Below are 13,963 nucleotides of genomic sequence, written 5' to 3' on the forward strand. Positions count from 1 at the left end.
ACTCTTCTTCACTTTGTACGATAGGTGCAAATAGCGACCCGACCGCAGCTCCTCCCTCTGCCTTTCTCCCTCTCCCACCTCCCTCTTTGCTCTGCGGGCTCAGCCCTGCTCGCGTCTCCCCTCCTGGCGGCACGATGGCAGCGCATCCTCGGCTTGGTTTTGTGTGCGACCGACGAGAGGCACCGGAGACCTCTGGGAAAGCGCGGGGTCTGAGATGGATTTGGTTTCGTCACTGTTTTTTTTTTTTTCCTCCTTTTTTTTTTTCTTCCTTTCTTTTTTTCCTCTCTTTTTTTTTTTCCCTGTCCGGCAGGAAAAAGCTGCAGCGTCCTTCGCTTCCTTCCTTGGTGGCCTTTTTTTTCTTTTTCCCCTTTGCTGAAGGTTCAGAAGTGCCTGGGAATCTTTTTTTTTGGGGGGGGGGGACGCAGAGCCAGCGGGCGACCCCAACAGCCGCCTCTGCCCCCCCGCCCCCCTGGGCGGAGCTGCGGCCCCGTGTCCCACTGAGCCCCGCTCGCTTTGGCCCCGTTCCTCCTCCCGCCTTTGCTCGGCACTCGACGTGGGGAAGCGCCCGGCTCCGCCGCTCCTTGCTTCTCCTCCAGGTCCTGTTTGCTCTGGAGGTTGGGAGCGGAGGAGGGAGGTGAGGGAGTTCGTTCCCTTCTCCTCTTCCCGGATGGAACTCGGATCCCTTGGGCTGCCGCCAAGGCGCCGTGCCCCGCACCGCAGCCCCGAGGCCGTTGCCCTGGTCCGCGCCCGGCAGCCTGGGCTCCCAGGAAGCCCCTCGTGCGGGTCGTCCCCCCTTTATGGGGGGCGGGGGGGTCCCGCATGACGCCCCGCAGCGCGGGCTGAGCAGATCGGGGCTGCGATGCGACCCCCGGCTCTGCTTTCCCCCCTCTGCGCGGCCCGAGATCGGCCCCCCCGGGAGCGAGGCGGGACGCTGCAGCTTTTCCGACCCTCCCCGTTTTCCCTCTGTCTCCGCTGTTCGGTTTGTTTTTTTTCTTTTATTATTCCGTTTGGTTGTTTTTTGTTTTGCTTTGAGGAAGCTCCTCCATCGCATTTAAATAGCGAATCGTGGTAACAGAACTCAGCTGCTGATCTACCGATGTATTTAATGTAAGTAAAGAGAAAAAGAAGGAAAAAAAAAAACGGAGAAAAAATGAAAAAAAACACCTCAATAAATAAAGAGAAACAGCGCCGTGTAATGGGGGGGAGGGGGGGGCTGGAGCCGTGCCCGTATCCGGCTGCGCCCCGATAACGCTTATCGCCACGGCGGGCGGCGGCGCGTCCCGCCCCGGGTTCACGCGTGCGGGATTTTGGCCCGCGGCCCCTTTAACGCTCACCCCCAACGCCGTGGGGGGGGAAGGGGAGGGGGAGGGGGCGTGGCCCCAGCCGTCTGTCCCCGCCCCTTCGCCCCTCCGTTAAAGCCTTCGGCTCCGCTCAACGCCGCGGTTGCCACGCAGGTGCGCACGGGGGGGGAGCGGAAAATCCGCTACCGGGGGAGGGGAGGGAGGGGGTGGCGTCGTGGGCCCCCCCGCTCCGCTCTGAGCGTTGCCTCCCGCAGGTCCCGCCGCGATGCTGCTGCTCCGCGTTGTACCCCGGCGCAGGTAGGACCCCCCCCCCCCCCGCCCGCAACACACTCACAGTTACCCCCGATGTCACCCCCCGAGGGGACCCCGGCCCCCCTCCGCCCTCGGGCACCGCTCAGCGCCGCTCTCTCCGCAGAGTCCGTTTGCCCCTCCCGCCGCTCCCTCCGCACCGCGGCTCCTCCCGGACGGACATCGTCCCCGGCGGTCCGGGCCCGGGGGGGGGCGGCGGGCGAGTGGTCCCGGTGCTGGCGGCGTTGCTCGGCCTCGGCACGGCGCTGAGCTATGGAGAACGGCGGCGGAGGGTGAGCGCGCACCGGGTGGGGAGTGGAGGGGGGGGCACCGGGAAGGAGGTGGGTCCGGGTTATCCTCGCTGACGAGGCCGAGGCCCCCCTTCTTCCTCCTCCCCCCCCAGGCCGCTCACGCCGCCGCCGCCGCCCCGTCGTACCCCCGGTACACGCGGGAGGAGGTGGGGCGGCACCGGAGCCCCGAGGAGCGCGTCTGGGTGACCCACGGCACCGACGTGTTCGACGTCACCGACTTCGTGGAGCTGCACCCGGGGGGACCCGACAAAATCCTGCTGGCGGCCGGTGGGGCCCTGGAGCCCTTCTGGGCACTGTATGCGGTGCACGGAGAACCGCACGTCCTGGAGCTGCTGCAGCAGTACAAGGTGGGCGAGCTCAGCCCCGACGAGGCACCGCCGGCCCCCGACGCCCAGGACCCCTTCGCCGGGGACCCCCCCCGGCACCCCGGGCTGCGGGTCAACAGCCAGAAGCCCTTCAACGCGGAGCCGCCGGCCGAGCTGCTGGCCGAGCGCTTCCTGACGCCCAACGAGCTTTTCTTCACCCGCAACCACCTCCCGGTACCGGTGGTGGAGCCCAGCTCCTACCGGCTGCGGGTGGACGGTCCCGGCGGCCGCACGCTGTCGCTGTCTCTGGACGAGCTGCGGAGCCGCTTCCCCAAACACGAAGTGACGGCGACCCTGCAGTGCGCCGGGAACCGCCGCGCCGAGATGAGCCACGTGCGGCCCGTCAAAGGGCTGCCGTGGGACATCGGCGCCATCAGCACGGCGCGGTGGGGCGGAGCGAGGCTGCGGGACGTCCTGCTGCACGCCGGCTTCCCCGAGGAGCGCCAGGGCGAGTGGCATGTCTGCTTCGAAGGCTTGGACGCCGACCCCGGGGGGGCTCCGTACGGAGCGTCCATCCCCTACGGCCGCGCGCTCAGCCCCGCCGCTGACGTGCTGCTGGCGTACGAGATGAACGGCGCCGAGCTGCCCCGCGACCACGGCTTCCCGCTCCGCGTCGTGGTGCCCGGCGTGGTGGGCGCGCGCAGCGTCAAATGGCTGCGACGCGTGGCCGTGAGCCCGGCCGAGAGCCCCAGCCACTGGCAGCAGAACGACTACAAGGGCTTCTCCCCCTGCGTGGATTGGGACACGGTGGATTACCGCACGGCGCCCGCCATCCAGGAGCTGCCGGTGCAATCGGCCGTCACTCAGCCGCGGCCCGGAGCCGCGGTGCCGCCGGGGGAGCTGACGGTGAAGGGTTACGCGTGGAGCGGCGGGGGGCGCGAGGTGGTGCGCGTGGACGTGTCGCTGGACGGCGGGCGCACGTGGAAGGTGGCGCGGCTGGCGGGAGAGAAGGCTCCGCTGGGCCGGGCGTGGGCATGGGCGCTGTGGGAGCTGACGGTGCCGGTGGCGGCGGGGACGGAGCTGGAGATCGTCTGCAAAGCGGTGGACAGCAGCTACAACGTGCAGCCCGACAGCGTGGCGCCCATCTGGAACCTGCGCGGGGTGCTGAGCACCGCCTGGCACCGCGTCCGTGTGTCTGTGCAGGACTGACGGCCGCCCCCAAGGCTCTGTCACCCCGCGGCAATGTCATCCCGCAGCATTGTCACCCCCACGGCTCTGTCGCCCCATGGCCCGCCCTGGATGCGGCCGTGCCGCTGCTGGCACGAAGGTCGCTGCTTTACGGCCCCTGAAAGTGAGAGGTGTGAAAGCAGCTCCATAAAGATTGCGCAGCTTTTATGGACTCGATGCTTCCTGGGGCAGCGCCGGGGCAGCTCAGGCTGCGGTGGTGTCAGGGTTCCCCGCGGCTGCGGGGCGCTCCTATGGGATTCACCGTGGGACCCCGCGGGGCCCCACATCGCCCCCTGTGACCCCCAGTGACCCCACATCCCCCTCCATCCCTACGGGACTCTCCGTGTCCCCACGTGACCCTGTGACCCCGCGGGACCCTCAGCCTCCCCCTGAGCCTCTCGTTGTCCCCACATCGCCCCCCGCTGCCACAGGACCCCCCGCACCTCTCGGAGCCCCCCAGCGGGACCCTCCGTATCCCCGGACTCCTCAGTGTCCCCTCATTCCCCCGCTTTGTCCCTCCACACCCCCTACGGTCCCCCCGCACCCCGCGGTTTTTCCCCGGTTTCTCCCCCCTCCCAGTCTCAGCTCTTCTCTCGGCGCTCCCTCTCTCTCTCGGCGCTCCACAGCCCGCACTGCCCTCGGCCCCATCGATGCATTCGGCGCTCCGCCCCCCCCCGCGCCGCCCGCGGTGGCCGCGCGCCCCCCCCACTCCCCCCCCCTCCCGCCGGCGTTGGGCGCGCGGCTGCGCGCGGGGCCCGGAAGTGGCTCGGGGCGGGCGGGGGGGGGGGGCCGGGCCGGGCCCTCCTCAGGTGAAGCCGCCGCCGATGGAACCGGAGCCGCCGCCGGGCCGCTGAGCCCCCCCCGCCGCTCCCCGCGCCCGGGCCGGGCCGGGGGGGCCGCTCCGCGCCGCGACGGTGAGAGGGGTTGGGGGGGGGCGACCCCCGGCGGACCCCCCCGCACCGCAACACCTCCCGGGTCGGGCGGGTTCCGCCGGAATAACGGGGGGGTTTGGGGTCGGTAACGGGGGCGGCTCCCGGTGACATCTCCGCGAACAATGGCAGCGGCGGTGACAGCGGAGCGCGGCCGCAGCTCTGCCCGGGGGGGGCACGGGGGGCTCCGGGCTCGGGGCCGCCTCGGCACCGGGGGGGGCAGCGCTCTGTCTGCGTCCGTGTGTCCCCCCCCCCCCCGATCCCCGGTCCGGGTCTCCCGGTGTTCCTCTGTCCTTACCGGTGGTTCCCCACCCCGGTGCCCCCCAACCTTCATTTTTGCTCGTTGCCCCCCATCGGTTCCGGGCTGCGTCTGTCTGCTGCTCTGCCCGCTGTGCTGCTGGCTGGGGGGGTCTTGGGAAGGAAGGGGGGGGGTCACCGGCAGGGAGCCCTGTGTGCAGTGGGGTGGAAGCGCTTTGTGGGGTGGGATGGGTGGATTTCTGTGTTCTCTGTGGCTGCTGGGGGGGGGGGGGGTCAGCTGTAGCACGGAGCTCGCAGCCCCCAGGGGGTGGGGATGGGGGGCAGCGTTTCACAGCAGGACGGGATGCACGGCGGAGGGACGCGAACCCCAGATCCTCGAGGATGCTTCCATCAGAGCCGGGATGTGGGACTGTGGCTGTCAGAAGTGCTGCTCTGCATCTGCCCTCCACCCCCAGGAGGGCATCCTCTGCTGCCCCCAGGAGCGCAGTCGGCCCCGGCAGTGCTGGAGGGACCCCCCCCCCGCCGACGGCAGGGGCTGTGGGGCAGCACTGCTCTTCCATCCCGCATCTGCCAGCTTTGCTGTTGGAGGTGATGGTGCGGGTCTTGATGCTGCACAAAGAGCCCCAGGGGCGGCCTTTGCTGCTTCGAGCTCCGGCTTCGTCGCTGGACTTCAGCGGTGCTTCGGATCGGCGCCGCGCATCCTCCATCCACGGCTCTGCGAGTGAAGTTATGCCACGGATGTATCAGGAGGGGGGCACGGCGTGGGGTCCTGAGCTGCTGCCCACCACCCCTCCAGCTTTGGGTTCTCCTCCCGGGGAGTTTTCCTCTCTCCATCCCACGAAGATCCGTCGGCCGCTCCATTGCTGTAGCAGCAGCGCTTTGAACGCACGGTGCAGAGTGAGAGCTGTTTGGTGATGGATAAAACGCGGCGCAGCGCTTTGCTCCTGGCTGTGGGGCTGCCCGGCCCCGTGGGACCGTGGGGATGGACCTCGGTGCCGTTCCAACATCACTGCCCTTCTTTTTTATGGCTCCGTGCGCTCCTATTCGTGGCAAAGGTGGAAAAAAAGCTCTCATGTTGGAAAACGGAGCGAATGGAAACAATGCTTTGGGAAGAGAAACTGCAGGGACTGCTGTGGGGCTTCGTGCCGCCCTTCGCCCCGTGTGAAGGCAGTGGGTCTGTCCTGGGGGGGCTGCGAGCTGCAGGGATGGCGGCGTAGGGCTGGGATGGGGGCCGCGCTGACCCCGCTGTCCTCAGGAGCCCCCGTGCGCTCAGCACAGAGGACGTCTGGGTGGCTCCGTGCTCAGCCCCGGGCTTTGGTTAAACTGGGCTGCTGGGGGGGGCTTTGCTTCCCTGAGTGCAGCCCCTGGGGGGGGCAGCCCTTCTTTCAGTGCTGAGCGCTGCTCCAGTTTCAGCGCAGCGTCGCTGAGGTCTCTGCCTGGTGGCACAAAGCGCTGCGTGCGTGGAGGGGGCTGCAAAATGGGGGAGGGGGTCTCGGCCCCGTCGCCCTCAGCTCAGAGGAGCTCAGGGCCGTGCGCCCACCGCTGCCAAGCTGGGCTGTGCTGCACAGAGGGGATTTCCCTGCACGGCTGCTCTGTGCGCAGGCGATGTGAGCGTGTGTGCAAAGCGATGGGAGAGGGCCAGTGAGAGCCGCCTCATAGCTAATGAGTTAATTACCCCAGCTGGGTGGGTTTCCCTCTCATTTCGGCGTGGTGTCTGCAGGGCGCTGGGCTCAATGCTGCGTTGCCACTCGGTCCCATTGCCCCAAACCCAGCTCTTCCCATCAGCAGAATGGCACCAGATGTCCCCACTCCATGCTTCCGATGCTCCGTGTCCGTCTGTCCCTGGGGTGGGTGGGGGCTCTGCGCCCACACTGTGCCCCCCAGGGCCGGGTTTCTGTACCTATGGGGCTGATGGCGATGTGGGGCTGCGCTGGGGGGACTTGCAGAGCTCTGCCCCAGACATGTTTTATTTGGGGGGGGGGGTGGGGAGGTGGCTGAGCAGCTCCTGCAAGCAAACTCTGACTCTGCTCTGCTCTCTCTTTCAGCAACGTACCTTAAGGATGGATATAGAAGACTGTAATGGACGATCCTACATATCTGGTACGTCCCACCTCCATTGCCTCCCCTTGTTTTGGGTCGCTGCCATTGTAAGGTGCTCACAAACTTCAGCATCCAGCTCTGTTCACTGAGGAGCTGGGGAGCGTTGATGCTGCAGGTGTGATAAACAGCAACTCGATGAGCTGTGCCGAGCCAAGCCCTGGGAGTCTGGGCTGAAGTGCTGGGGGCTGTTGGAGGGGTGGAAGGGTCAGAACGCAGCCCTGGGCTGCAGTGCTGGGGGGGGGGGGTCACTGCCTCAGGGCTCTGGGCGCTTTGCCGACCCTGTGGGGCGCTTCCTGCTGCCGGCTGTGGGCTTTGGGTGCGTGGAGCTGAGCTGCCCTGAAGTTGGGCTGCTGCTCTGCTTCGCTTCTCCTTCAGCCTGGAGCCTGGCTGGAGGAAAAGGCCTTTGGGGCACGGCTGTGTCCGTCAGGCAGCGGGGATGGGGATGAGGCACCCAGCAGCGCTGCTGGCTCTGCCTGCAGCCAGGAGCTCCCATCAGAACCGCGCCGTCTGCCAGCGCCGTGGGCACCCGCGTTTGTTTTTAGAGCAAAGGAAACGTGACCCAGTATTTCCTGCAGCACCACAAGCCGTCGGTGAGGGACACGATGGGGCGCTGGGGGGCACGGCGCTGCGGGTGCCATCTGTCCCAGAAGGGGCTGAGTACAGAGCTTCCATCCCAAAGCACTTCGCCCTCCCCGCTGTGCTGTGGGGCCGTGGGCTCTGCTGTGTGCTGCCGCCAGGTCCCACCTGGGGCTGCTGCTGGGGGGCAGCTGGGGGTCGCTGCTGCGCAAAGTGGCTGCGGGTCTCGCTGGCGGGCAGCTTCACATCCCTCTTCCCTTTCTTGTTCCCAAAGGCAGCGGGGATTCCTCTCTGGAGAAGGAGTTCAGCTCGGCCATCGCGGGAGCTGCGGTGAGCACGCCCAACAGCCAGCACTCCTCCCCCAGCCGCTCCCTCAGTGGTGAGTAAACCCCCCCCTGGGCTGCCCCCAGCCCCCGGGTCCTGGTGGTGGAGCCTTTGGGTGCCTGCCGCCACCCCACAGCGCTGCCCATGGGCTGAGCTCTGGGGGCTCGCGGTGGGTGGGGGGCTGTGCTGTGGCTGTGCTCCGTCAGATTCACCCCACTGAGGGTCTGCTGCTCCCTGTGTCCCCGAGGAGCACAGAGTTCTGCGTGGCAGAGGAGCTCCCCTGCCATCGACCCGCGCAGCCATGGCGGCTCCTCTGCTCCGGCCCTTCCTGAGCCGGGGTGAAGAAATCAAAACGGATTTCGTTTTCAGAAGGGGTGACGTCGTGAGCTGCCTCCATTCTGGGGGGATTTGTTTTAGCTGTTTGTTGTCTGTTTGCACTCTAAAAACGCTTAGAAGCTGTGGGAAGAAACGAAGCCTTAAGTGGAGAGCGGCTCTGTTGGAAGCAAAAGGAGCTGAGCACGTGGACCAGCTGAAAGGGCAGCAAGGAGCCCTTCCCCGTGAGCAGCAGGACGCCGGTGATGGCATTGCTCTGATCCGACTTGACTTCACAGCTGGTTCATCCAGCCCCAGAGGAGCAAGAATATTATATAACCTGTTCTGCCGGAGGAGACGGCTCTCTCAGCGCGACCGGACTCAGCTCTGGTTCTGAAAGGAGAATTACAGAACAATAGTTGGCCTTCCTCCTGCGCCCAGGAAAGAAAAACAAGTCCTCAGGGGAACGACGTGGGGGGGGGGGGGAGGGAGGAAGAAAATCAAAGTGCAGCGAACGTCAACGCATCCAGGCAGCTCCTGCCGTCAAGATCGGAGCGTTTTGCTTTGTGTTTGTGCTCCCCGGGGGCCCCCGCTGCTCCCAGTGGCGCCGGGCAGCGTGGAAGGAAGGTTCTGCTTCTGCCAGGGCTGCTGTGGCTCTGAGCCCCCCCGGCTGCAGCCTGCGGTGCCCTCGGCCGATGGCTCAGCAGATGGCCTGAAAGCGCCTGTGGTTGCCAGAGCCGGGCTGGATGCGTCGCTGCCGTTGCTGAGAGCCTCTCTGGGAAGGCAGCATTGTGTGCAGGAGGGGAAGCGAGGCAGCGAGAGCTGGGATTCCTGGGCTCCTCGCTCAGCTTTGTGCCCGGACCCACAGCTGAGAGCCCTCTGCCCACAGCACAGACCCAGACGAGCCCTGGGGAGCACGTCAGCGTCGGGCCTGAAGCTTCTGGGATTCCTGCAGGTCTGTGCTGCCATGCCTGCCTTCACCAGGGAGCTGGGATGCTGGCATCATCCCCGCCGGCAGCAAAAATCTCCTTTGTGTCCACAAAGCTCAGCCCCAGCAACTCCCCGAAGGGCTCGGGAAGATCCTCCCGCTTCAAACAGAAGAAATCAGAGTCTGATATTTCAAGGGATCCTGGAAATGTTTTCTCTGAGGCTGTGGGCTCTGTGTGCTGCCCTATGGGTGACCTGGCCAGGTTTCGGGGCAGCAGGGCAGCAGGGCAGGTATTCCTGCTGTCCTTGGCACGTCCCAACGCAGGCAGCTGACGACTTGCTCTGCACGGCGCTGCTCTGCTTCCAGAAGGATCTGGAGGTGCGGCCGAGGGAGGGAGCAGCAGAGAGGAGGGAAGGAGGAAGGCTCCTGTCCCCATCTGTGCCAGCGCAGCCCTCGCTGTCCCACTGCCACCCTCTGGAGCCCGTCTGATTTGTGGCATTCCACAGCTCGCTGGAGCAGCCAGGAATGTCGGTCGCTGCCAGCGCAGCCGCTCCGCTCCCGGTGCTGCAGGAGGAAGGAGGGCTGGGGGGTCTGTGGCGCTGTGGCCCCCGGCTCCGTGCCCTCCGGCTCCGGCCAGCAGTGCCTGTAGCTGGGCTCTCTGGGCTGCCTTCTGCCTCTCGTGGGGCGGGCAGCGCCCTGGGGGTCTCCAGCCCGTGGGTCCTTTCCCCAGCAGCCGCTGGGTCGCTGTGTTGTCACCCGGGGCTCTCGTGGCTGAATGCCCCGCAGCGTTTGCTCCCTGCACTGCTGTCCTGCTCGGGTTCTCTTTTCTGTTTCCATAGCTGGATCCCAGGCTTTCCGGCAAGGATGAGAACCTGCAGCCCAGTGCTTTTCTGGGGTTTGCTGACCCAGGGACTCGCACTGGGCGCTCTTTGTGCCTTTACTGATTCACGATCAAAATTCGGTGTTTCCTGCTCTTCCCAAGTGCTTTAAGTGCCGTTTCTTTCTCCCTCTGCCTTTGGATGCGGGGGGCCGAATGCTTTTTCCTCACAAAGCACCGAAGCAGTGGTGGCTGGACGAGCAGACAGGCCTGCAGCGCCTTTAGGAGCAAACCCTGCCCCTGAGCCGTGTCCTTTCTGCCCTCCTGCAGCCAGCTCCATCAAGGTGGAGATGTACAGCGATGAGGAAGGCAGCCGGCTGCTGGCACAGGAGGATCGCATGCTGGAAAAGGACGACAGCGTCATCGTGGAGGATTCCCTCTCGGAGCCGCTGGGTTTCTGCGACGGGCCGGGCCAGGAGCCGCATTCCCCCGGTGGCATCCGGCTGCCGAACGGCAAATTGAAGTGCGACGTGTGCGGCATGGTGTGCATCGGCCCCAACGTGCTGATGGTGCACAAGCGCAGCCACACGGGTGAGTGGGGCTCGGGGGGGGGGGGAGCCGGGCTCTGTTCTCCTCTGGGGGTTTCATGCTCTGCTCTGCCTGGCAGGGGAAAGGCCGTTCCACTGCAACCAGTGCGGGGCTTCCTTCACCCAGAAGGGAAACCTCCTTCGTCACATCAAGCTGCACTCCGGGGAGAAACCCTTCAAGTGTCCCTTCTGCAATTACGCCTGCCGTAGGAGGGATGCGCTCACTGGGCACCTGAGGACGCACTCTGGTGGGTGCCTGGCCGGGGTGGGGAGCGGGGAGGTGGGGAGGGGTGAACTGAGAGCTGACGGGGGGGAGCTGAGCCTGGTGCACCCGGCAGCTTGGCTTCCTGCTCGGTCTGAGGCTTCCTATGGGGCAGCGCCAGTGTGGGGTGGGTGCTGGGTGCTGGGTGCTGGGTGCTGGGGGGGCCGTCGTGTCCTGGAGGTGAAGCTGGGGGCGTTGGAGGCAGCCCCGAGGTTCTGGGCTGCATCTCTTTCTCATAGAGATGAATGTTTAATGGGCTTGATGGAGGTGGGTCCCAGCCCTGGGTGGGCCGTGCCCCATGGAAGCACGCAGGGGTTCTGTTTGCTCTGTTCCGACGCCGTCCTTGCTGGATGTGACACCGGAGAGCTGCTTTTGCCTCTGGCTCTGCTGTGTCTCAGCTGGTGGGGCTGTGGGTGGCCCTGCCTGGCAGTGCTGCCGGGTTCAGGTGCCCAGAAGAGCCCGTTCCCCCTGGGGAGGAGGTGAGCTTGATGGCCTCTGACAGTGATGGGAAGAACAGGCGAAGGAATCCGTGCCCTGGAATCTTTCCTTATCTCTGAGGATAAAAAAAAAAAAGCCAGAAGTCGGTGGCTGGAGGCAGAATCCCTGCTGACAGTGCGGAGGGCAGAGAGCACACGTGAGCTGCTGCTGTGCTCGTGTGTGGAGAGCAGCTCCGCCCCATCCTGCTGGAGGGCTGGGATCCCCTTCCCTGGGGTCGGACCCCTCCATCCCTGGGATCAGAACCCAACTGGCAGCCGTGCCAGCCTCCCCCCGCCGCTGGCATACGAAGGTGCCTGCGAGCCCTCGCCAGGAGACGCAGAAGTGGGACACGTCCTCACAGCATCAAACAGCAATCAGTCTGTATGGGAGCTAATTACCGAGAAAACCTTCGTTTAATGTGGATTTCAGAGGCGAGAGCCGGGTGCCTTCCCTGCCCGGCGGGCGGCAGCAGCGCAGCTCTCCCCTGCCAGCCCCTAACAAAGCCGTTTGCATCTCGCACCGTCCCGCAGGGAAGCACGCAGGGGCCCTTCTGCTGCCCTCTGGCTGGGAGCAGCGGGGAGGCAGCTTTGTGCCCACTGCCTCGGCCGCGGGGATGGGGATCCAGGGCCGCGGGTCCCAGCGCTGCGAAGCATCACCTTGAGTGCGCAGCAGCTGCTCAGCACTGACCCGGCTGCCCGTACGGAGGTGCCGGAGCAGAGCCAGCCTGGAGCTCAGTGTCAGTGGCTCGGTGGCCCCCTGCGTGTCCTCGCGATCTGAGTTTCATCCGTGTGTTTTGCAGTCTCTTCTCCCACCGTTGGCAAACCCTACAAGTGCAACTACTGCGGCCGCAGCTACAAGCAGCAGAGCACGCTGGAGGAGCACAAGGAGCGCTGCCACAGCTACCTGCAGAGTCTGAGCACTGAGCCGCAGGCGCTGGTCGGCCAGCAAGGTGGGTGCTGGAGGGGGGCAGCGGGACCGGGCTGCCGGGGGTCCCAGCCGGAGCCCCGCTGCTTCCGTGCCCGGTGGCCACGGGGTGGCAGGCTGCCAAGGCCGGCTTGGTGGCTGCCGCATCCCCGCGTCTCCTCCCACCGCTCCGCGCCGCCCGCTGTCTGAGCGGCGTTCTGCTGCTTTGCCAGGTGATGAGATGAGGGACCTGGAGATCGTGCCGGACTCCCTGCTGCACCCCTCCGCCGACCGGCCGACGTTCATCGACCGCCTGGCCAACAGCCTCACCAAGAGGAAGCGCTCCACACCTCAGAAATTCGTGGGTAAGGGGCTGCTCCCTCCCCAGCCTGGGCAGATGGGAGAGGGGGTCTGGGGGGGATGAGGCGCTGATGGCTCATGCTCTGCAGTTGGGTGCTGTGGGTGCTCGCATTGCGCCTTCCACCCTGCGGGGTGGGGAGGGATGGGGTGGGATGGGATGGGACAGCAGTGGGGCTGCATGTGGAGCAGGATGGAATGGGATAGCAGTGGGGCTTTGTGAGATGAGATGGGATGGGATGGGGTGGGCCAGCAGTGGGGCTGTGTGTGGGATGGGATGGGATGGGATGGGATGGGATGGGATGGGACAGGGTGGGGTGGGACGGGGGTCCCGGTGCCCTTGTGCTCTGACACCCTCTCATCTCCTGCCCACAGGAGAGAAGCAGATGCGGTTCGCGCTCTCCGACCTCCCCTTCGAGGTGAACGCCGGCTTCGAGAAGGACGTGGAGATGGTGTCGGCCCACCACCCCCTGGACCCCTCCTACGGCAGCTCCCTGGCGCTGATGGGGGGCGAACACCTCCGCCCGCTCCGCCTGCCCCCCACAAACTGCATTTCGGAGGTGACCCCCGTCATCAGCTCCGTCTACACCCAACTGCAGCCTCTGCCGGGCCGCCTGGAGCTGCCGGGGGGCCGCGACGCCGCCGAGGGCCACGAGGACACGGCGGACGGGGCGCAGGCGCTGTACCGCGGGCGGGAGGCGGGCGCGTCGCCCAGCAACGGCTGCCACGACTCCACGGACACGGAGAGCGTCCACGAGGAGCGGACGGCTCAGCCTCCGCCGGGAAACGGCAGCCGCCAGAGCCCGGCGTTCGCCAAAGAGGACCCGAAAGCGGCGGAGGGGGCGACGCGCAACGCGGCCGGCGGCGGGCGGGAGGCGCTGCGCGTGGTGACCGAGGACGGGGAGCCGGTGCGAGCCTTCCGCTGCGAGCACTGCCGCATCCTGTTCCTGGACCACGTCATGTTCACCATCCACATGGGCTGCCACGGCTTCAGAGACCCTTTCGAGTGCAACATCTGCGGCCACCACAGCCAGGACCGGTACGAGTTCTCCTCGCACATCGTGCGGGGCGAGCATAAGGTCGGCTGAGCCCCGCCCCCCCCCCCCTTTACCCCTCCCTCCCCCCCCCCCCCCCCCGACGCCTTCAGACCCCCACAGAAAAATTCTTCGGTCGTTTTGTTTTTGGGTTCTTTTTATTTTTGGTTCTTTTTTTTTTGGTTGTTGTCGTCGTTCCTTTTTTAACTCCTTTGCACTGAACTTTGGCTACGAAAAGGTATTTAAAAAATCAATAATTAAAAAAAAAAATATCCCCCCCCCCTCCCGTTCCCCCCCCCCCCGTGGAGGGGAGCTCGTAACGATTTGCCTTTTTATAAATGGAGTTATTTAAATATTAACGGACTTCTTTTGTGCTCCCCCCCTTTTTCTCACTCCGTTATTTATTGAGCTTTTTAGTTTCTCTTTTTATAACTCCTTACCCCCCCCCCCCCCCCCCCCCACCAAAGTCTCACGTGAATTTCTGAGACGTTCCCTTCCGGGGGGGGGAAAATCCCCCTAACCCTCACATTAGGTGCTATAACCCCAGGGGGCGCTCTCAGCTCTCTGTGCCCCCCCAGCCCAGCCCCTTTGAGGGGGCTGGCACAGCTCTGAGCGGCGGAGGGGCCGTGGGATGAAGGCTCCGCGCTCCCTCAGCCCCACACTGGGG

The 13,963-nt window shown here is 65.8% G+C and overlaps 2 protein-coding genes across 4 annotated transcripts; both read left to right on the plus strand.

The window, feature by feature from the left end:
- The first annotated feature begins 113 nt into the window (after positions 1 to 113).
- On the plus strand, positions 114 to 13,374 carry IKZF4 (IKAROS family zinc finger 4). 3 transcript variants are annotated; one of them, XM_052669763.1, is made up of 9 exons: positions 114 to 1,107; positions 1,556 to 1,598; positions 6,665 to 6,719; positions 7,570 to 7,674; positions 10,007 to 10,267; positions 10,344 to 10,511; positions 11,802 to 11,951; positions 12,139 to 12,270; positions 12,638 to 13,374. In XM_052669763.1, the coding sequence occupies exons 1-9, from the start codon at positions 1,097 to 1,099 to the stop codon at positions 13,348 to 13,350; spliced, it is 1,638 nt and encodes a 545-aa protein (XP_052525723.1). In that variant the 5' UTR covers positions 114 to 1,096; the 3' UTR covers positions 13,351 to 13,374. The 3 variants fall into 3 exon arrangements, with proteins under 3 accessions (XP_052525723.1, XP_052525724.1, XP_052525725.1); XM_052669764.1 differs by lacking the exons at positions 114 to 1,107; positions 1,556 to 1,598 and adding an exon at positions 4,260 to 4,346; XM_052669765.1 differs by lacking the exons at positions 114 to 1,107; positions 1,556 to 1,598 and having other exon boundaries at positions 6,688 to 6,719; positions 7,574 to 7,674.
- On the plus strand, positions 1,647 to 3,598 carry SUOX (sulfite oxidase). The gene is made up of 2 exons (XM_052669797.1): positions 1,647 to 1,670; positions 1,717 to 3,598. The coding sequence occupies exons 1-2, from the start codon at positions 1,647 to 1,649 to the stop codon at positions 3,412 to 3,414; spliced, it is 1,722 nt and encodes a 573-aa protein (XP_052525757.1). The 3' UTR covers positions 3,415 to 3,598.
- Positions 13,375 to 13,963: the final 589 nt, after the last annotated feature.

The sequence above is a fragment of the Tympanuchus pallidicinctus genome, unplaced genomic scaffold, assembly GCF_026119805.1.
Source record: "Tympanuchus pallidicinctus isolate F22 unplaced genomic scaffold, pur_lepc_1.0 scaffold82, whole genome shotgun sequence".
In the NCBI taxonomy this organism is placed as follows: Eukaryota; Metazoa; Chordata; class Aves; order Galliformes; family Phasianidae; genus Tympanuchus; species Tympanuchus pallidicinctus.